Source organism: Chiloscyllium punctatum, chromosome 9 (assembly GCF_047496795.1).
Source record: "Chiloscyllium punctatum isolate Juve2018m chromosome 9, sChiPun1.3, whole genome shotgun sequence".
NCBI classification, from domain to species: Eukaryota; Metazoa; Chordata; class Chondrichthyes; order Orectolobiformes; family Hemiscylliidae; genus Chiloscyllium; species Chiloscyllium punctatum.
In genome coordinates this window covers 114,841,445-114,864,568 of record NC_092747.1, presented here as the reverse complement: position 1 = coordinate 114,864,568, position 23,124 = coordinate 114,841,445, and the positions used below count along the sequence as shown (strand labels likewise).

The window sequence follows — 23,124 nt, the reverse complement described above, 5'->3', positions numbered from 1 at the left end:
CTCACTGCCCCAGAGTGCAGTACAGGCTGAATTAATCGACATATTTAAGAAAAGAATAGATATGTTTCTGATGAAAAGTGGGATAAAAGGCGATGGAGAGCAGGCAGAAGATTGGAGTTGAGACTAGGATAAGATCAGTCATGATCATGTTAAATGGCAGGGCTGGCTTGAAGGGTTGAATTGCCTCCTCCTCCTAATTCCTATATTCCAGTCTTGTCATGCTGTTCAACTCACCACACTCCCATCACTTGCCCAGCAACATTTCCTGGCACTCAGGAATGTCATCCAATTTCCAGATGCCTCATCTCACACATAAGTCTTCACCTTCTGTGTTCCTGCTTTCAAATACCCAATGCTTAACACCTACACAATCTCAGCAGTCCATGTTCTGATCCCAGTTTTGCATAAGCTTCAATGGAAATGCTTAGAGTGTGAGCTGGATTTGCTTTTGCAATCTTTCTGGCAGTGTGTCTGTCTTATATACATCATTGAAATTCCCAAAAAGCAAATGCAGCAGTTCAACTGTAGAGGTCTGCAACTTTATGAAAATTATTGTTGTAGCAATGTACAATGGGGATTTGAAATGTCCAACATAATTAATCTTTGGAATGTGGGTGTTGCTGGTGAGGCTAAATTTATTGACATCTCTTGTTAATCTTGAGTTGTGGTGAGCCACCTTATCGAAACCGCTGCAGTACAAATGGAAAAGGTGCTACATTGATACCAAGTTACAGGATTTTGGCGCAAAGAAAAATAGCAATACGTTGAAACCAAGATGGACCAATTGTTCAGATTAAGTTTTCACTTACTTTTATTGGATTTGCTTCACTCATTGAAAAATGTTGGGGTTATTTTTCAACTTCATCACCAAACCATATTGAACGTTCCTGTTTTTAATTAATTTGCACAGAATAGAAGAAAAATCGAGTCACAGTAACATTGGCAACTGCAATTCTTTTGGTAATTTTCAAAGAAATATTGACAATTTAAGTTTGTAAAAACATGTCTTGTATTTTCTTTTTCTTATTTCAGATTTGTACAATGTTTTGCTTTTGTTCCTAAAATAGGGGAAGTGTGATTGTAACTTCCCATCATTCACTGAGTGGGCGATTACTGTGCAGCAAGAACTTACAGTATGTTTTATTATTTCATCCGTGACAATACTATTGCTTGAAGAGGTGTATTTTATCCTGGTATTTTGCTGAAGAGAGGTTTTAAGACCAAGGTACTGAGTTGTCTATTTGGATCCACAGCTTGTGAGACCTTGGCATTCTTTTTAAAGTTGGAACAATAGTATCACCCTGAATGGATGGGGTCAAGCTCCCACACTGCCAAGACCTTTTAGGTTTTCAGTATCAGTCACCGAGTCTTGAAACTGGGTGGATGCTCTTGTATATCACTCCTGCTATTCTCTGAGATTTCTCTCAATGTTTTTTCCTCTTGAGACTGGAGAATTGCCTGTGAGATAATTGATTTTTCTGAACTTGCATTGGCCAAGGGTGTTAATTGTATGTTACTGTATTGGACCAGTTAATTAGTAGTTAAGTGATCTATTATTTTGTTAACTTTTCTAATGGAGTTAAATTATTCCAGTCTGGTAGCTTGACCAATCCAACTGCATCTGGAATGCAGTGCCTGACACTTACCTTTTAAAGCTGAAAATGTGTTGCTGGAAAAACGCAGCAGGTCAGGCAGCATTCAAGGAGCAGGAGAATCGACGTTTTGGGCATGAGCCCTTCTTCAGCTCATGCCCGAAACATCGATTCTCCTGCTCCTTGGATGCTGCCTGACCTGCTGTGCTTTTCCAGCAACACATTTCAGCTCTGATCTCCAGCATCTGCAGTCCTCACTTATCTTTTAAAATAAGAGAAAGTTAGGCTCAAGTCTATCTTCTGAATATATTTTGAGGGGTTTGGCCTGGTCCATAACACGTCCCATTGTGAAACTCCAATCCATTATGAGCCAAGTCAATCACAGCTTTCATAACTTAATCCTGGTTTTATTTTGTGCTTCATGTGCTGTCTTGGTTTCTTACCAATAGGCAAACATTGCAATTTATCAGAGACTGGTTAATTGACAGTTTCCAGTAATTCTGGAATTATTCAGCCTCTAAGTAATAATGCCTCTGCTGCAATATTTGGAAATGAATGAAATTTTTGAAATTGGCATTCATGTTCACATTTTCTGCATCTGTTACTTCTATTGCTATTTCATTTTTGTGCCTTTTGTATCGTTCTTTAATTTTGATTGTCTTCTGTAAACGAATGCAAGTTCCAGCGTTGCTATGTCTCCTCTATTTCAGCATGGAAGGTTGGCAGCCCTCTGATCATTTGTCACAGCAGCCAAGCACCAGGATTATCTCAGTTTCTGAGCTCTGAGCTTCACTATCTCTTCCACCTCCTCCCACATATGCCACAACACTCCACTTGACCAGAACCCTATCCTGTTGGTAGGCAGAAATGTATTGAAGGAAAAGGTATGCTCTGAAAATGCCTGTTCAACTTTTGAACATTTGTTTATCGTTATAAATTTTCATTAATCATCCTTGATGCATGGCAACATGTGAGACACAAATTCAAAGCAGAAGGTGGCTTCAAGTCTACTCCACCAAGATCATGACTGAACTGATTGTCGTTTCACTTACACATTCCTGCCTACACCCCAACCAAACATTGACTCCGTTGTTTCTCAACACATTCCACAAATACCATCTTAACTGCACTAATTAATAGAGGATTTTTTATATTTCCTTCAGGATATGAGTATCCCTGACTAAATTGTCTGCCATTGCCTTCAGGCGTATTCAAAGAAGGAGAGACAGAGAGAGAAGTTGAAATTAATCTTGGGTGTAGCACAAAGCTGTTAATAGCAAGTTTGCAATATATTTTACACTCCATAAAATGTTCCTTAACAAAAAGGAGATAAGAGAATATGGAACCTCAGGATTAGAATTGCATTCATCATGTGGCAGATAACCAATTGGAAAATAGGCCAAAAAACATGTTCTGGAATGTTGATGCAGCCTTATCATCTTTCCTTAAATGTGCATGTTTGAATTACTGATTATTTTTAATGATTTCAAAAATTCAATTCTAATGAAATTTTTTTTTTCAGACATGTCATCAGTTTTTATTAACTATCAGATGACTGAAGATGGTGGCTTATACCTGATTTGTATTGCAGATGCTAATCCACTTCCAACTGAATACATCTGGACAAAGTAAGAACATTTCTGTCTTATTACCCAAATACTAGGAGGGGCTGGCATTGCAGCATAAATACGCTACAGGCTTCACATTCATGTGACGATCAGTTCAACTAATTCCTGCCTTGTACGATTCTCGAGCCTTTCAAATCACAAACCAGTAACTCGTGCAAATTCTGGAATGGGAGCACTGACCATTTGCAAATTTCTAACCTGAGCTCCCATTCGGCAAAACCCTGTCAAAGTACTCAATTGTAAACTTCACTGCAATGTTTCTTGCACTTTGGAGCTGAGATTAAATTCATATGTAGTGAAATTCTGCTGCTCTCTGCTGAGTGCAATTGGTTTGCTCAGTCCCGGTTTTCTAATGGTGCGGACTCCCAACATAAAATTCCACTAAATTCTACACATGATAATCGCAATAAAGATGGAGTTAGTAGACATTTGGAGACGTCTCCATCCTACGGGCAGATATTTAACATTCTTTTCCAATCCTCATAAATGCCACACAAGGATTAATTATTTCCTAACTCCCGCAGCTTTTTTGGATTTGGTGGTATCCTGTTCAATTGTGAATATTGCCATCATTGATCATGCAGTGGTGTAATTAATGGTTAAAATTAAGGGTGATGCAAAGGGCTCACGGTACTGGAGAACGGATCCCATCGTCCTCAAGGACAGCAAGTTTGTAGAATACTTCTCCAGGGAATTTGAAGCTTTTTTGGCCACTAACTCAGGTACAACTAGTCATCCATCCATTCTTTGGGAGACTGCTGTGGCCTATGCTAGAGGGATAATGATCTCATATTCTGCCAGTTAGAAGGGAGAGCAGCAGTGTCTGCTTGAAGTACAATTGAAATCAATTGAGACGGCTTAAACAGTAAACAGTCAGTGACTAAGCTGCAGTGGATCACAGCTCTCCGATCCACCTTAAACCTATCCTCACGCATACAGCAAGGAAGGAACTTTCTTTTGTGAAGCAGATGCTGTTTGATGATAAGTCAGGTAATTACTTGGCATATTTGGTCAAGAAGAAGAATGCCTCCTAGTCTATTGCTTCTATCAGGGAAGGGAATAGGACTCTTACCTATGATGCTAAAAAGATCAATGAGACATTTTGGAGATTTTACTCTGAACTTTACCAGTCTGAATGCTGTGAGGACAGACTGGATAAGATGGAGTCTTTTTTAGGAATTTGGATCTTCCTGATGTGTCTGCTGAACAAGTGTCTCTCCTTTGTGCTCCATTAGCAGCTCAAGACAAACAGGAGATGGTGAGGCAACTTCAAAGTTGGAAGATGCCTGGTCCTGATGGCTTGCCCAGTGAATTTTATAAAGAAGTTGTAGGCATACTGTTAGGGCCAATTCTAGATACAAAGTTGCAAATGCCCCAGGGGTTAGGCGGAGTGGATCTCCCAGACATCACAAGATATCAATTGAGCTCCCTTCTATCTTTTGTAAGTGATTGGGCCTGTGAGGACTCATCATCGATGTAGTTGGACATTGAGGCCTCCCAGGCAAAGTGTCCTCTTATTAAATTGTTGTTTCTGGACAAAATGAGGACAGTTGCGGAACATTGCCGCAATCCAATCTTTATTAATATTGTCAAAGCATGGAGGGCAATGAGACAGATGGAGAGTAATATGTCTAAAACATCTTTCCATACTCCCATAGTTGGTATGCCAGGTTTTTGACCAAGAACAATGGATCCCGTGTTTAAATCCTGAGTGGATACGGGAGTTTAGGTGATCTGTTTGAAAATGAAACGTTGATGCAATGTGATCAAATAACTCATAAGGATGGATTATCAAGTAGGAACCTCTTCCGTTTTGCTTAGATCAGAGATTTTATCCAAAAAGAGACTATACTTCTGACTGAGGGTTATAGATCTGATATGGAAAAGAGGGTGCTTCATGCGAAGAGCACCCTTTCAGTGAGTACTCTCTGTCATTTGTTGGCAGGAGGTTCCTTGGTATGGGAGAGAGAGTCGGGGTGGAGATCACTCCAGAAACTTGGGAGGACATTTGCGAGAATGTGAGGAAGATTTCAAAATGTAATAGGACCCATGCTATGCAGTTAATGATTCTTCAGAGGGTTCAGATATCTTGCAAAATTTAAGCAGGGAGCATCTTCAATGTGCCCTAAGTGTAAAATAAATGCGGGTGCCCTCACTCTTTGTTTGTGGTATTGCGCCAGGCTTTGAGCATGTTGAAGCGCTGTGGCAGGAGTAATGGAGAGGGTCTTGGGGACAGAAGTCAAGGTGAATCCAGTTTCTCCTGGGTTTACCAAATTTATCTCCCTTAGATATACATAGGAAAAAGAGGTTTAACATCCTCAGTTTTTGTGCAAGTCTGAGAACCCCCTGGGCCTATTGGGGTGACATAAGTTAATTATGGGACACATTCCTTTGGACTTGCTTACAAACATGGTGTACCAGAAAATGAACAATTTTTATAAGATGTGGCAGCACTTTCTGAATTATTTGGAAGAGGATCTGTCTGCCATTTATATTAGGGCTTTTGCCTAGTCATGATGGTTTAGTTTAATAAGCCTAAAGTCCTGGGAGGAAGAATTTCAAACAAATGTGGGTTTAATAATTGATGCTGTCAAAGGTTGAGAGTTGTGGTCTTGTTACATTGAGTAGCATTATTTATTTACTTAATTATTGATGTATAATGAGTGTAGTTGAGAGTTTTTGCAAGGTTTGTGAAGGTTTGTTGAGAGTCCTTTTGAAAAGTAGGAGAGTAGTTTGTTTATTGTTGTTTTTGTTGTAACAATATTATATTTTGATATTTTTGTATATCTATAATTTTGTTAAATTAAAATTATATTTTAAAAAACTGGGTGGTTGAAAAACAAAGGCTTGTATACACAGACCACATTTCACGATCACCAAATGTCTCAAAGCACTTTATGGCCAATGGAGTACCTTTTAGAGTCATAGAGATGTACAGCTGGAAACAGACCCTTTGGTCCAACCTGTCCATGCCGACCAGATATCCCAACCCAATCTAGTCCCACCTGCCACCTCCCGGCCCATATCCCTCCAAACCCTTCCTATTCATATGCCCATCCAAATGCCTCTTAAATGTTTCAATTGTACCAGCCTCCACCATATCTTCTGGCAGCTCATTCCATACATGTACCACCCTTTGTGTGAAAACGTTGCCCCTTAGGTCTCTTTTATATCTTTCCCCTCTCACCCGAAACCTACGCCCTCTACTTCTGGACTCCCCCACCCCAGGGAAAAGACTTTGTCTATTATCCTATCCATGCCCCTCATAATTTTGTAAATCTCTATAGGGTCACCTCTCAGCCTCTGGTGCTCCAGGGAAAACAGCCCCAGCCTGTTCAGCCTCTCCCCATAGTGCAAATCCTCCAACCCTGGCAACATCCTTGTAAATCTTTTCTGAATCCTTTCAACTTTCACAACATCTTTCCGATAGGAAGGAGACCAGAATTGCACGCAATATTCCAACAGTGGCCTAACCAATGTCCTGTACAGCCGCAACATGACCTCCCAACCCCTGTACTCAATACTCTGACCAATAAAGGAAAGCATACCAAATGCCTTCTTCACTATCCTATCTACCTGCGACTCTCCTTTCAAGGAGCTATGAACCTGCACTCCAATGTTTCTTTGTTCAGAAACATTCCCTAGGACCTTACCATTAAGTGTATAAGTCCTTCTAAGATTTGCTTTCCCAAAATGCAGCACCTCTCATTTATCTGAATTAAACTCTATCTGCCACTTCTCAGCCCATTGGCCCATCTGGTCCAGATCCTGTTGTAATCTGAGGTAACCCTCTTCGCTGTCCACTACACCTCCAATTTTGGTGTCATCTGCAAACTTACGAACTATACCCCTTATGCTCACATCAAAATCATTTATATTAATGACAAAATGTAGTGAACCCAGCACCAATCATTGTGGCACACTACTGGTCACAGGCCTCCTGTCTGAAACACAACCCTCCACCACCACCCTCTGACTTCTACCTTGTAACGTCAAAGCAGTTAAACTAATAGAATGTAATCAAAAATGTATAGTAATTTGTTAGCTGTGCCAACAAAGTGCCCTCTTTATGTTTCCTTTATCCTCTCTCTCCCACTTTGTCTTAGTGTAGTCCCAAGTTCTGTAGATGGGGTGCAGAGATCCTTTTGGCTCTGGACGTTTGGTTGGATGACTGCAGGAGTGTTTGTGTCTTGATGCTTCCAAGTGATCCCTCTGTGGACGCAACTTCCAGGGATTATGGGAGGACAGACAGTGTGGTGTTGGAAGGCCTGGCCATCTCCCAGTGTCCTGAGAGAAGGTTTCTAAGGGGCGTTAGTTCATCCTCTAGCTACACTGTCTTGTCTCCTTGTGTTCATGGGGCACCTGGAATGTCCACCAGGTTCCCTGTGTTCCTGTTGCTGTGCCTTTAGTTCAGAGGACCAGTACCTTGGGTGATGTACTGGAGGTATGTGCCTCTCCAGCAGACCTGAGGATGCTGTATCTGGGTCTCCATGACAGGCCCAACTTGTCCCTGGTAACAGCTTCACAGGTTACACGTCTTGTCACATTGCAACAGCTTCTGGGCAATAAGGACCATTGCATTCCACATACCTGCTGCTCCTGTGCTTGTGGATGAAGTTCCTTCTTGCAGACACCACAGGGTCCTCGCTGGCTTGGGCTCAGCAGCAGCCTGGTCTCTGGCAGCCTTGGAGTAGCAGCAACATGATTACCTGAGCTGGCAAGGACACCTTTGCCAATACTTCCTCGGAGATCTTGTATTTTCATTCTCAGGGGACAAGCGGATGGTTTCTGGGGAGCTGCCCATTTCTCCAGAGTGGTGGTGATCCAGATGCTGGCCGTACATGCAAAACAAAAAAAAGAGATAAGGCGAGTGGTTAGAAATGGTGTATGTAAAATCAGACTGATAGTAAGATTAAAATGAGAGTTGTAGCAGATTGAAGAGTGGTATTGACTTGGTTAGCAGGACAGGTATATCACGACATTTCCGCAGGCGCAGACCCAGTCTTCTGTGAGAGACAGGATTCTCTCCCCATTGGGGGTGAGGAGCTGAATGTCGAACAACCCTGTGTCGCCATCTGGGCCCTTTCAGCTTCCTTCAATGGGAATGAGATAAAGGGAGACATTGAGTGAGATGAAACTCATTGGCTTGGCCATTAGAATTGGTGCAGGTCAAAAGATGGGGAGGTGATTCAGACGAGTGAGTACCCAATGCAGAAGACATGCAGGTTAAATGGTTTGAGAGTTTAATGGGGGGATGCAAAGATGGACATGGTCATTGCATGGAAATACTGAAGGTGGGACAAAGAAGTCCACCAATGACTCAGCAACTAAGCTTATCAAGTAATCAACACATCACAGGCATTAGAGACTGAAAGAGCATGAGCCTGGTGGTGTGGGTGCAGTTTCAGAGAGAGAGTGAATGTGAATTTGGAGGGAGAAGAGTGTGGTTCTTTGCCTGATAAACCGAAGATGCTAATTGACTTCCTAAGGCACTGTTGGTTGCTCCTCCTCACCATTTAGGTAGCACTGACCCAGGTGATGACCTCAGACTGGGCTGCCAAGATCTGGTGGCATGGGCTCTTCTCCCACTTCCCTAGGAGGAGGACTCCTCTCCTTTGCGCCACCCCCATTTGTCAGGTCTTTTGGGTCCTTGTTGGAGAATTGCAGCACTATCTTACCTTTCTCAATCATGTTCGGATTTCCTCCTTGACCAAGCAGAGCACCTCTGGAATGCCAGTATCAGTCTGGGTGCATACAAGCTTTTAAAATACAACACAAGTGCCAAGGGATGCCAAACTGTCAGCGGATTTTTGGTGAGTCGTGAGTTAGTCAAAAAACCGGAGGTGTTAAGATGGGAATAGATTTGAATCTGAGGGACACCATTGGAGTGGGGGTTAGGTAGTTAATAAGTGTCAGGTAAGATATGATATGAAATCTCGCTGGGTTCCAGAGCAAAGATCCCTCCAAAAAATCAATCGTTGCTTGCACAATTTTACTAAATATATAGTCTGTGGTATAATGGTAGTGTCCCTACTCTGGACTAGGTGTTTTGGGTACAACGTGCACCAGAGTTGTGTTGTAACAACCCTGAAGATGTTGATTAGTAAATATCTATAAACTGCATGCAGTTACCATAAAACCTTATGCCATTTGATTGAAGCAAATGAAATATTTTATTCTCACTCTGCAACTGAACTTTTGTTTTAATTAGGAAGAATGACTCTATTCCAGAAGGTGTGATAATACAAAAGGACAAAATTAAATTCTCCAAGTTGACTCCTGAACTTTATGGGCTTTATATATGTGAAGCAAGCAACACCGCTGGGACTGCATCAGGATCCCTTTATTTGTTTCCAAATAAGTATCTTTTAATCTGATCGACATGAACATATGAAGGAGTAGCAAGCGTAGGCCATTCGGCCCCTCCAGCAATTCAGTCATACAATGATTCATATGATTGTTCCTAATTTCCATTTTGCTCCCAATGCCTGATAACCTCCTAATTAGTCAAGTATTGATCTACCTCTGCCTTAAAAATATTCAAGGATCCTGCCCATGGTGAAGAGTTCCAAACAATCATTCCCCTCGGAGAAAATGATCCTCACCTCCCTCGTCAGTGAGGAAACCCCTTTTTATAAACTCCGTCCCCTAGTTCTTGCCTCTCCTCAAGTATGGGATACATGTACGCTGTAGTGGTTTTTAAGCTTAATTTCAAATTGAACAATAAACACATTTTGCGACTAAACATTTCACAATTCACAACAATTCACAGAACAATTCACAACTGAAAAATTAAACTCATATTACAATTTTCTATACTTGGAAATTTTTTTTAACACCAATTGCCAATATTATTGCAAAAGTGTCCTGCTGCAAAATTATATTATTGCTTATTATGACCTTTTCAAAAAAAAAGGAGTTAATTTTTTTTGTCAATATTGAATGTCTGTTTAAAGCTGTGTGTTCACTTCAGGAATCAATAGAAGCTGACTGTGGCCTATGTGATCCACAAGGTTAGCTGAATGATGGGAGACAGAGTGTAAAGGTCAATAGATATTTTTTGGACTCGAGGAAGGTTTGTCGTAGAGTTCCTGCTGAGGCGGTCCATGTTGTCACCAAGGTCTAAAAGCTCACCACACCGAGTGAATAAATTATTCTGAAATTCTTTGTTTGATTTATTAGTAGCTTTCAACATTTGCAACCTCTTTTTCTGCATTTATACAGTTTACCTGCATCCATACTTATTGAAGTTCTTCAGAAAGTCAATCATCAAGTCTCTTGATCATCTGCATTTTCAAGCGTCAACAATTCTAGCCTGATTTATCTTTACTGATCCTGCATTCTACTTGGAATAAAGGCAACATACAATTTGTCTTCCTCACAGCTTGCTGCACTTGTGTGTTTGCTTTCAGCGACTAGAAGACAAGGATATCCAACTCCGTTGGTACATTAACATTGCCAATCTATCGCCATTTAAATAATTTTCTACCAATCTGTTTTCCTATCGAAATATGTTACTTCACACTTATCCATCTTATACTTTGTTTGCTACATATTTGCCCAATCTCAACTAACTTGTCTTGTTGCTTCTTTGCTTCCTCCTCACTACACAAAATTTCTCCGAGCATCCTCCTCTTCGTATACTTTTCTCCTCCTGTGTCATCAGCAATCTTGGGAATATCCGTTTTATTCTCTCATCTAAGTTATTGATGTACAGAGGAACCTCGATTGTCCCAATGAGAAGGGCAGGCAGTATTTCATTGGGATAATTGATTATTTGGTTAATTGATTCAATGCCTCTCCTATAGGGCTCGGAGTTTTCTGAAGTTTCCTTTTTCCTCGCTGTCCTACCTTGCTCCTTCTCTCTGTCTCAGGATTTGTTTCTGAGTGGGGACACGCTTGTGTTTAAGGGACCTGCAGCATTGCTGAAGCCCCCATACCCTCCACCCCAATCAGTTCAACGGGATTGACGCAGCGAGCACTTGCAAAGTCCACTTCCCGTTTGGGAGACCTGGCAGCAACACACCACGTGTGAGCCCCCTGCTCCAGCCCCTCCGCCCACCCTCAAACCCGTCCAACTCCATCCCCAGTCCACCCTGTCCATACCCTCAATCCTGCCCCCCACCTCTCCACAAAACCCCATCCGCCCACAAAACCCCGACCCCCTTCTGACTCCCCCCAACCCTGTCTCCCCCTCCGCCCCCCCCAACCCCCGTGAACCCCACCCCTGTCAGCACCCATGAGCCCACTGGTTGCCCCCCTCCCATCCCCAGGGCAGCCAGACTGGACACCAACAGTAAGACTGCTGCTACCTTTGAGGGGGGGGGGGGGGGGGGGGGGGGTGAGTCTCAAAATAGCCCATACACATGCACACAACGTTTTACTGCAACTTTTTGACAGGTTCCATCCTTTGCCCAGTACAGGACAGTGTTGGAACAATTATCTGGGGAAGGGGGGATTTAGGATATACACCTGTGTAGAACTCCAGGGGAAAGTGTGGGGAGAGAGAGAGAGGGCGGGCTCCCATCAATTCTAGCACTGTTCTCGGCAGCATTTCAGTAAGCCGAGTTCATTTTTAATCATTGTACACAAAAGATGCGATCAGTGTTGAAACACCTCTTTGATGTAATGTTTCTATCAGCACCTTGACATCTTCTTTGGATAATCCAAAATTTGGATCATTGATATTCGGCTAATCGAGGTTCCTCTGTAAATATATATGTGTGTGTCGAACAGTTGGGACCGAGCACTGAGCCATGTGGTACCTTCTACTCCAAAAAAGACCCATGTATAATTTTTTCTTTTCTGTTGGCTAAACAACTTGCTTTCTATGTCAGTTCACATACGGATGTTCCAAGAATGCAGAACTTCCATCACATCCACTTGCGTTTGTCCGTGGCATGATGATTCAGATGCTTAGTAGGTAGCAGCAGTCTTACTGATGGTGTCGTCTGGCTGCCCCAGGGATGGGAGGGGGGTACCAGTGGGCTCATGGGTGCTGACAGGGGTGGAGTGCACGGGGGTTGGGGGGGGGGGGGGGGGGCGGAGGGGGAGACAGGGTTGGGGGGAGTCAGAAGGGGGTCGGGGTTTTGGGGGCGGACGGGGTTTTGGGGAGAGGAGGGGGGCAGGATTGGGGGTATGGACACGGTCTTACAGCCTTATCGGGTTGATGCCTCATTTTCAGATCAAGTGGCGCATTTTCCTTTATAACTGCATGGAACCAGGACTGTGACCTGGTGTAGGGCTGACAGAGTCAGGGAATATGCCAGGCCAGAACATCACAGATTGCACTTTAATACAGTTCTACTCAAAATGCCTCACGGATGCCTGTTTTAACCAATAGCCCTGTTCCCAATGTAACCCACTTAGCACAGTGTCAGGACCATACTATCCCTTAAGTTGCTTTATGCAGACCTTTTGGAGCAGTCCATTGTCTCTTTTCAGTTTGTTTCAATCAGTGCAAATAATTATTTTAATCTTTTTACAGTTCCAGCCAGTTATCTGACTGTCTTCCAGTTGTGTCAAAATAAATGCACCAATGGAAGTCAATAAAGAACTCCTGCAGCCATTTCTCCCTCCTACTAAAAGAATCTGTTTAAAAACATCATTTTGGTCAAGTATTTGGTTATTCCTCCTAATGTCTTTTCATTGAGTTCAGCATCTATATTTGTCTAATTGTACCACTGAGGTACCTGAGGACATTTTTCTGTATTCAAGGTGTTTCAATCGTATCCATGGTAGTCATGCTTTCTACCTCTGTATTTGCAACACAGTAAAATTAACACTTTCAAAGACCCTTAAAATTGACCCCCATGATTTCTAACCAGATTTTTGAACAACGAATCCCAGACTCTGCAATTAATCAATTGCAGACACTGGTTTGTATCTTCAATATAAGACTTGTTCTTTTATTTACACCACTGTAAATTTAACAAAGGAAAAATGAAATAAGAAAGTAACCGAACTGGCCTATGCATTAAATCCAAAAATCTTTGTTTTCAGCCCCATTCACACAAAGGAGAGGCAGACTAACACACTTCATTAAGAGATAAATTAAAGAAAATACCAAAACTGACCAAATTATTTGAGTTGTTTTCACAATGTCTTTCACAATGTCACAAAGTTGCCCCTTAGGTCCCTTTTATGTGTTTCCCCTCTCACCCTAAACTTATGTCCTCTAGTTCTGGACTCCCCCACCCCAGGGAAAAGACCTTGTTTATTTACCCAATCAATGCCCCTCATAATTTTATAAACCACTATAAGGTCACCCCTCAGCCTTTGACGCTCCAGAGAAAACAGCCCCAGCCTGTTCAGCCTCTCCCTATAGCTCAAATCCTCCAACCCTGGCAATATCCTTGTAAGTCTTTCTAAACCCTTTCAAGTTTCACTACATCATTCCGATAGGAAGGAGACAGACGGGAATTGCATGCAATATTCCAAAGTAGCTGAACCAATGTCCCGTACAGCTGCAACATGACCTCCCAACACCTGTACTCAATACTCTTGCCAATAAAGGAAAGCATACCAAACGCACTTTCACAATGGGTTAAGTGTTGGAAAAGGTTATAAGAGATAAGATTTATAATCATCTGGAAAGGAATAAGTTGATTAGGTTTAGTCAACATAGTTTTGTGAAGGGTAGGTTGTGCCTCTCAAACCTTGAGTTCTTTAGAAGGTGACCAAACAGGTGGATGACGTTAAAGCTGTTGATGTGGTGTGTATGGCTTTCAGTAAGGCATTTGATAAGATTCCCCATGGTAGGCAATTGCACAAAACATGGAGGCATGGAATTGAGAGTGATTTAGCGGTTTGGATCAGAAATTGGCTAGTTGAAAGAAGACAGTGTGGTGGTTGATGGGAAACGTTCATCCTGGAATTCAGTCACGAGTGGTCTATGGCAAGGATTTGTTTTGGGGCCACTGCTGTTTATCATTTTTATAAATGACCTGGATGACAGCATAGAAGAATGGGTTAGTAAATTTGCAGATAACACTAAGGTCAGAGGAGTTGCGGATAGTGCCGAAGGATGTTGCAGGTTACAGAGGGACGTCGATGAGCTGCAGAGCTGGGCTGAGAGGTGGTAAATAGAGTTTAATGCAGAAAAGTGTGAGATTATGCACTTTGGAAAGACTTAATTAAAACATATAAGATAATCAGAGGGTTAGATAGGGTGGACAGTGACAGCCTTTTTCCTTGGATAGTGATGGCTACCATGAGGGGACATAGCTTTAAATTGAGGGGTGATAGGTATAGTATAGATGTCAGAAGTAGTTTCTTTATTCAGAGAGTTGTAGGGGCGTGGAACTCCCTGCCAGCATCGGTAGTAGACTGTCTAACTTTAAGAGCATTTAAATGGTCATTGGATAAACATATAGAGAATATAGGAATAGTGTAGGTTAGATGGGCTTCAGGTTGGTTTCGCAGGCCAGCACAACATCAAGGGCCAAAGGGCAGTACTGCGCTGTAATGTTCTGTGATCTATGATGCTCTTTCCCAGAGACCAATTGTCTGCAGAACCTTGATCAGGAACCAACCTGCAATTAACTTCCAAATGTGGCTTTATGAATAAAGGAAAGCTTGTTTGGTCTGTTTTCCTTTTCCCATAAGCTGTCGTTTACAGTCCACAATTCACGTTTAGCTCACCATATCTAGTTATAGATTATAGAGATATCCAGCATGGAAACAGACTGTTCGGTCCAACTTGACCAGATATTCTAAACAAATCTAGTCCCATTTCCAGGATTTGACCCATATATTCTCTCAACCTTTCATATTCATATACCCATCCAGATGCCTTTTAAATGTAGTTCCACCAGCCTCCACCACTTCCTCTGGCACCTCATTCCATACACTCACCACCCTCTGTGTGAAACAACTGCCCCTTAGATCCCTTTTAAATCATGCCCCTCTCACCTTAAACCTATGCTCTCTAGTTTTGCATTCTCTCTGTCCTGGGGAAAAGACCTTGCCTACTTACCCTATCAATGACCCTCATGATTTTATAAGTCTCTATAAGGTCACCCCTCAGCCGCAGACGTTCCAGGGACAGTAGCCTCGGTCCATTCAGCCTTTCTCTATAGCTCAAACCCTCCAACCCTGGCAACATCTTTGTAAATCAGTTCTGAACCCTTTCAGGTTTCCCATCATCCTTTGTAAAGCAGGGAGACTAGAATTGCACGTAGTATTCCAAATGTGACCTAACCAATGTCCTGTACAGCCGCAACATGACCTCCCAACTCCTATACTCAGTGTACTGACCAATAAAGGGAAACATACCAAACACCTTCTTCACTATCCTAATTGTTCAACTCCACTTTCAAGGAGCTATGGGCCTGCACACCAAGATCTCTTTGTTCAGCCACACTTCCCAGGACCTTATCATTATGTGTAGAAGTCCTGCCCTGATTTGACTTTCCAAAATGGTGCACACGCACGTTTATCTAAATTAAACTCCATCTGTCGCTCCTCAGCTCATCAACCCAAATGATCAAGATCCCGTTGTACTCTGAGCTAACCTTTTTCACTGTCCCCTGCATCTCCCAATTTTGGTGTCACCTGCAAACTTCCTAACCATACCTCCTAAATTCACATCCAAATCATTTATATAAATGATGAAAAGCAGTTGACCCAGCACCGATCCTTATGGCACACCACTGGTCACAGGCCTGCGATCTGAAAAACAATCCTCTACCACAACCCTCTGTCTTCTAACTTTAGCCAGTTTTGTATCCAAATAGATATTCCATGAGATCTAACCTTGCTGACCTGGAAACCATGAGAAACCTTGTCGAAAGCCTTACTGAAGTCCGTTTCGATCAGATCCACCACTCTGCCCTCATCAATCCCCTTCATTGCTTCTTCAAAGAACTCAACTAAGTTAGTGAGACATGATATCCCATGCACAAAGCCATGTTGACTATCCCTAATCAGTCCTTGCCTTTCCATTTCATGTAAATCCTGTCCCTCAGGATTCCCTCCAAAACCTTGCCCACCATTCAAGTCAGGCTCACCAGTTTATCACTCCCTGGCTTTTCCTTATCCCCTTTCTTAAGTAGTGGCACAGCATTAGCTGACTTCCAGTCTTCCAGGACCTCACCTGTGACTATCGATGATCCAAATATCTCAGCAAGGGGTCCAGTAATCACTTCCCTAGTTTCCCACAGAGTTCTAGAGTACGCACAATCGGTTCCTGGGGATTTATCCATGTTTATGAGTTTTAAGACGTTCGTACCTCCTCCTCTGTAATATGGACATTTTTCAAAACGTTATTATTTATTTCTCCATGTTATTCATAGCTCTAAGCCAAAACTGATACAAGAATAAAATACAAATAATGAAAAAAACTATCGTGGGCTCTAATAGTGATGCTATGTTGTTGTTGGTATAGCATGATAGAATCTTTTATTGTATTTACTTGCAGATGATCAGCAGTCACGTCATTACATGGTGCCCTTTATCATCATAATCCTGATACTGATAATTCTGCTCAGCGCTCTCAGCTATCATTATCATAGAGCAAGAAAGAAATAGCCACAAAGAAATAGTGACAAAGAAACTTCCCCAAAAATGTAAGTATTTTCATCAAATACATACCCTGGGATTTAACATGTTGATATTATTTAATACTGTTGGTTGGAATGTTTCAGTCTAGTTTCTTTGCTATCCATACAACCAGAACACACTCTGGTCAAAATCATGAATGGGTAAGACCACAGCAAACTATCCTTGCTTATTCTGTTCGATTTGTTCATGGTTTTAAACACTGTTCTTTTTAGTGCCTGTCTTCTGTGTTTCACCTCCTTGGCATCACCTCATCCTGATTCCAGATCATCTTGAACCAACAGAATATTTTCCCTCTTTTGGTGACTCTTCACTTGCCTCATTCACCTCTGACAGATACATACTTAAGGATTTAGTCAGCTCAGTTATTAATGGTGCAACTGAACCATTCCTGATGACTGTCATTGAAGTCGCAGAATATATTCTAAATCCCAGCAATCTTTGTCCAAATGCTGTTCACAGAATCCCTACGGTCTGAAAACAGGCCATTTGGTCCATCAAGTCCACACCAACACTCCAAAGAGCATCCCACATGGATCCTAACATTGTGTCAAATAAGATTGATTCAGAATATGTCTAGCAGTTCAAAACTAGGTATCTTTGAAACCCTCTGGTCTAAATGCAGAGACAGAACCACAATCTGCAGGATAGTGTCCAGCATTATTATGATTTTATTCTCTCCGTGCATGTCAGAGTCACCATTAAGGCCAGTATTTATTGTCTTTTCATAATTGCCCTTTATAATTTGGTACCTCATTAAACCAATGCAGTCCATGTGCTGTATGTAGAGGTGTAGTGCTATGAGAAAGTGAGGTAAAAACAATGACTGCAGATGCTGGAAACCAGATTCTGGATTAGTGGTGCTGGAAGAGCACAGCAGTTCAGGCAGCAGCTAAGGAGCAGCAAAATCGACGTTTCGGGCAAAAGCCCTTCATCAGGAATAAAGGCAGTGAGCCTGAAGCATAGAGAGATAAGCTAGAGGAGGGTGGGGGTGGGGAGGAAGTAGCATAGAGTACAATGGGTGAGTGGGGGAGGGGATGAAGGTGATAGGTCAGGGAGGAGAGGGTGGAGTGGATAGGTGGAAAAGGAGATAGGCAGGTAGGACAAGTCCAGACAAGTCAGGGGACAGTGCTGAGCTGGAAGTTTGGAACTAGGGTGAGGTGGGGGAAGGGGAAATGAGGAAACTGTTGAAGTCCACATTGATGCCCTGGAGTTAAAGTGTTCCGAGGCGGAAGATGAGGCGTTCTTCCTCTAGGTGTCTGGTGGTGAGGGAGCGGCAGTGAAGGAGGCCCAGGATCTCCATGTCCTCGGCAGAGTGGGAGGGGGAGTTGAAATGTTGGACCACAGGCCGACATTTCTGCCACCTCCAAAAAGACCCCACCACCAGGGATATACTTCCCTCCCTACCCCTTTCCGCCTTCCACAAAGACCGTTCCCTCCGTGACTACCTGGTCAGGTCCATGCCCCCCTACAATCCACCCTCCCATTCTGGCACTTTCCCCTGCCACCGCAGGAACTGTAAAACCTACACCCACACCTCCTCCCTCACCTCTATCCAAGGCCCTAAAGGAGCCTTCCACATCCATCAAAGTTTTGCTTGCACATCCATTAATATCATTTATTGTATCCGCTGCTCCCGATGCGGTCTCCTCTACATTGGGGAGACTGGGCGCCTCCTAGCAGAGCGCTTTAGGGAACATCTCCGGGACACCCGCAACAATCAACCACACTGTCCCATGGCCCAACATTTCAACTCCCCCTCCCACTCTGCTGAGGACATGCCGACCAGATATCCCAACCCAATCTAGTCCCACCTACCAGCACCCGGCCCATATCCCTTCAAACTCTTCCTATTCATGTACCCATCGAAATGCCTTTTAAATGTTGCAATTGTACCAGCCTCCACCACTTCCTCTGACAGCTCATTCCATACACGTACCACCCTCTGCATGAAAAAGTTGCTCCTCAGGTCTCTTTTTATATCTTTCTCCTCTCGCTCTAAATCTATGCCCTCTTGTTCTGGACTCCCTGATCCCAGGGAAAAGACTTTGTCTATTTATCCTATCCATACCCCTCATGATTTTGTAAACCTCTATAAGGTCACCCCTCAGCCTCCGACACTCCAGGGAAAACAGCCCCAGTCTGTTAAGCCTCTCCCTATAGCTCAAATCCTCCAACCCTGACAACATCCTTGTAAATCTTTTCTGAACCCTTTCAGGTTTCACAACATCTTTCCGATAGGAAGGAGACCAGAACTGGATGCAATATTCCAACAGTGACCTAACCCATGTCCTGTATTGCTGCAACATGACCTCCTAACTCCTGTACTTAATACTCTGACCAGTAAAAGAGAGCATACCAAAAACCTTCTTCACTATCCTATCTACCTGCGACTCCACTTTCAAGGAGTTATGAACCTGCACTCCAAGGTCTCTTTGTTCATCAACACTCCCTCGGACCTTACCATTAAGTGTATAAGTCCTGCTAAGATTTGCTTCCCCAAAATACAGCATCTCGCATTTATCTGAATTAAACTCCATCTGCCACTTCTCAGCCCATTGGCCCATCTGATCAAGATCCTGTTGTAATCTGAGGTAACCCGCTTCGCTGTCCACTACCCCTCCAATGTTGGTATCATCTGCAAACTTACTAACCATACCTCTTATGCTCGCATCCAAATCATTTAGGTAAATGACAAAAAAGTAGAGGACCCAGCACTAATCCTTGTGGCACTCCACTGGTCACAGGCCTCCAGTCTGAAAAACAACCCTCCACCACCACCCTCTGTCTTCTACCTTTGAGCCAGTTCTGTATCCAAATAGCTAGTTCTCCCTGTATTCCATGAGATCTAACCTTGCTAATTAGTCTCCCATGGGGAACCTTGTCGAACGCCTTACTGAAGTCCATATAGATCACATCCACTGCTCTGCACTCATCAATCCTCTTTGTTACTTCTTCAAAATACTCAATCAAGTTTGTGTGACATGATTTCCCATGCACAAAACCATGTTGACTATCCCAAATCAGTCCTTGTCTTCCAAATACATGTACTTCCTGTCCCTCAGGATTCCCTTCAACAACTTGCCCACATTGACGTCAGGCTCACTGGTCTACAATTCCCTGGCTTGTCCTTACCATCTTTCTTAAACGTTGCTGATTCTTCACTGAAATCTTGGTGAATGTATATCACTGTTAATCGTTGTTCAGCTTCTTGAACCTTTACTGTATTCCACTAAATTCTACATGATCTGTATTTCTGTTTACCCACAGGTGGAAGAAAATGAACCATCTGATTAATCAAATTGATTGACAGATTCAACTGGAGCATCAAAGAACAAAGAAAGAACAAAGAAACTTTACAGCCCAGGAACAGGCCCTTCAGCCCTCCAAGCTTGAGCCGATCCAAATCTACTGCCTAAACCTGTCGCCCGGTTCCTAAGCATCTGTATCCCTCTGCTCCCCACCTAGTCATGCATCTGCCCAGATGCATCTTAAATGAATCTACCATGCCCGCCTCTACCACCTCTGCTGGCAACACATTCCAGACACCCACCACCCTCTGTGTAAAATACTTGCCACGTGTATCCCCTTAAACTTTTAACCTCTCAGCTTGAAAGCGTGGCCTCTCATTATTGAATCCTTCACACTGGGAAAAAGCTTATCTCTATCTACCCTGTCTATACCCTTCATGATTTTGTAAACCTCAATCAGTTCCCTCCTCAATCTCCTTTTCTCTCATGAAAACAAACCTAACCTACACAACCTCTCTTCATAGCTAGCACCTTCCATACCAGGCAACATCCTCATAAACCTTCTCTGCACCCTCTCCAAAGTGTCCACATCCTTTTGGTAATGTGGCGACCAGAACTGTACACAGTATTCTAATTGCGGCCGAACCAATGTCTTGTACAATTTTAACATGACCTGCCAGCTCTTATTCTCAATACCCCGTCCAATGAAGGCAAGCATACCATATGCCCTCTTGACCAGTCTATGCACCAGTGCAGCAACCTTCAGGGTACAATGGACCTGCACTCCCAGATCTCTCTGCTCATTAACTTTTCCCAAGGCTCTTCCATTCACTCAAAGTTTGTGAAAAGATTTGTAGCTCGGGTGCTCGTTGTTGTGGTTCTGTTCGTTGAGCTGGGAATTTATGTTGCAGACGTTTTGTCCCCTGTCTAGGTGACATCCTCAGTGCTTGGGAGCCTCCTGTGAAGCGCTTCTGTGATCTTTCCTCCAGCATTTGTAGTGGTTTGAATCTGCTGCTTCCGGTTGTCAGCTCCAGCTGTCTGTTGCAGTGGCCGGTACATTGGGTCCAGGTCAATGTGCTTATTGATTGAATCTGTGGATGATACCACTATAAATGCCGGATCACAGAAGCGCTTCACAGGAGGCTCCCAAGCACTGAGGATGTCACTGAGACAGGGAACGAAACGTCTGCAACACAAGTTCTTCCATTCACTGTATAATTCGCTCCAGAATTAGACTTGCCTAAATGCATCACCTTACATTTGCCTGGATTGAACTCCATCTGCCACTTCTCCGCCCAACTGTCCAGTCTATTTATATTCTCCTGTATTCTTTGACAGTCCCTTATGCTTTCTGTTACTCTCCCATTCTTCGTGTCATCTGCAAACTTGCTGATCATACCAACAGTGCCTTCTTCCAGGTCATTTATGTATATCACAAACAACAGCGGCCCCAGCACCGATCCCTGTGGAACACCACTGATCAGATTTCTCCATTCCGCGAGACTCCCTTCAACTACACTCTCTGTCTCCTGTTACTCAACCAGTTCTTTATCCACCTAGCTAGAACACCCTGCACACCATGTGACTTCACTTTCTCTATTAGTTTACTATGGGGAACCTTAGTCTCATCGATGAGTCTGAAGACCAAACCACTGTCACAGTCACCTTATCAGCCTTCCAGAGTCAGAATTCCTACAGTGTGGAAACAGGCCCTTTGGCCCAACAACTTCACACCAACCCTCTGAAAAGTATCCCACCCAGACCCATTACCCTACCTTATTAGTGTACATTTCCCCTGACTAATGCACCTAACCTACACAACCTACTATGGACAATTTAACTTGGCCAATACACTGAACATATTGGAGGAAACTGGAGCACAAGATGAACTCCACACAGACACAAAGAGAACTTGCAAACTCCACACAGTCACCTGAGGCTGGAATCGACCCCTGGTCCCTGGAAATGTGAGGCAACAGAACAAGCCACTGAGCCACGGTACCTCATTGTTATCCTGACATTGCTTTTGATTTGTTTGTAGGTATGTGAATTTCTTAACTGTACAGTCAATTTTATTTATAATTTTGTGTACATTTTTTGGACATCAAAACATTTAGTTTTCTGTTTTAAATCTGACACTAGATATTTTTAAGAAATATCACATTATCTGACATGCAAAATTAGTTACTGAATAAGATCATAATTACAGTGCAAGATGAGTGTTAACTTGAGCGGCAGCACTGAAAGTACCCAGGGCGAGCATCAACAGGACCCCATGAATGGCCCAAAAATACTCAGGAAAATTCAATTAGAAAGTGACCATGGGAGAAAAGTTGTGCTCCCCACTCTAACTCAGATCAAACAGCTTGAGTTTCTCTGCTCAGTGTTCTCTCCAATTGACGATCAAGAGAGAGTGTGTGTTTGGAGCTGGGGAGGAGAAGGAAGGTTTGTTTGTTTCTCCAGAAACACACAAACTAAGATAGAGATGGACAGCAAACTAACACTTGAGTTGGTATATCGGTAGTGGTAGGTGGGAAGGCAGATGGGGGGGGGGGGGGGGGGGAGTGGTAATTGTGGTAGGTCAGTAGGGAGGGTGGAGTGGATAGGTTGGAAGGGAGACGGACAGGTAGTACAGGTCAAGAGGGTGGTGACAAGTTGAGGGTTGGATCTGGGATGAGGTAAGGGGAGGGGAGGTTTGGGAACGTGTGAAGTTGATGCCATGTGGTTGTAAGGTGCTGAGGCAGAAGAAGAGAAGTTCTTCCTCCCAAGATGGAGGGACCATACAGAGAGCTGCTTACTTACATTGGTTCTTTTAAACATATTGTGTTAAATTTAATTCTGTTAATAAATATATTTTCAACCTACATTCAGGCCGTGCTATATTTTGTTTTAGATTTTTGAGTGAGGGTGCGTGATATTTTTTACCGGTCTGCCCCAAACCCCACTTTTCTCATAGCCCCCATTATTTCTATTAAGTGATGTTTCCCTGGAATGCAATTATAGCATTACAGGAGAACTACCTCTACTGGACAGTAACTGTTCCAATGTAGTAACATCACATAAATACACCCTTGGCAAACTTACCGAACTTAT

General features: G+C 43.1%; 2 protein-coding genes across 8 annotated transcripts in view; both read left to right on the top strand.

Annotated features, from left to right (window-relative positions):
* LOC140481633 (nectin-3-like) overlaps nt 1-10,534 on the top strand; it is a 36,611-nt gene extending 26,077 nt beyond the window's left edge. The window contains exons 4-5 of one of the 4 annotated variants that reach the window (XR_011961570.1): nt 1,033-1,133; nt 3,115-3,221. Coding sequence is in view for 3 of the 4 variants with exons in the window: in XM_072578141.1 (XP_072434242.1) it covers nt 3,115-3,220; nt 9,432-9,597 (272 nt within the window). In the remaining variant the exon portion in view is untranslated. Of the gene's footprint in view, nt 1-1,032; nt 1,667-2,302; nt 2,477-3,114; nt 3,222-9,431 lie in introns of those variants that run through there. The other 3 variants (XM_072578141.1, XM_072578142.1, XM_072578143.1) reach the window with 3 other exon arrangements.
* Nucleotides 10,535-10,645: 111 nt separating this feature from the next.
* Nucleotides 10,646-23,124, top strand: part of LOC140481632 (nectin-3-like) — a 117,845-nt gene continuing 105,366 nt past the window's right edge. The window contains exons 1-3 of one of the 4 annotated variants that reach the window (XM_072578135.1): nt 10,646-10,664; nt 16,641-16,788; nt 20,051-22,072. The gene's annotated coding sequence lies outside the window, so the exon portion shown is untranslated. Of the gene's footprint in view, nt 10,665-12,387; nt 16,789-20,050; nt 22,073-23,124 lie in introns of those variants that run through there. The other 3 variants (XM_072578137.1, XM_072578139.1, XM_072578140.1) reach the window with 3 other exon arrangements.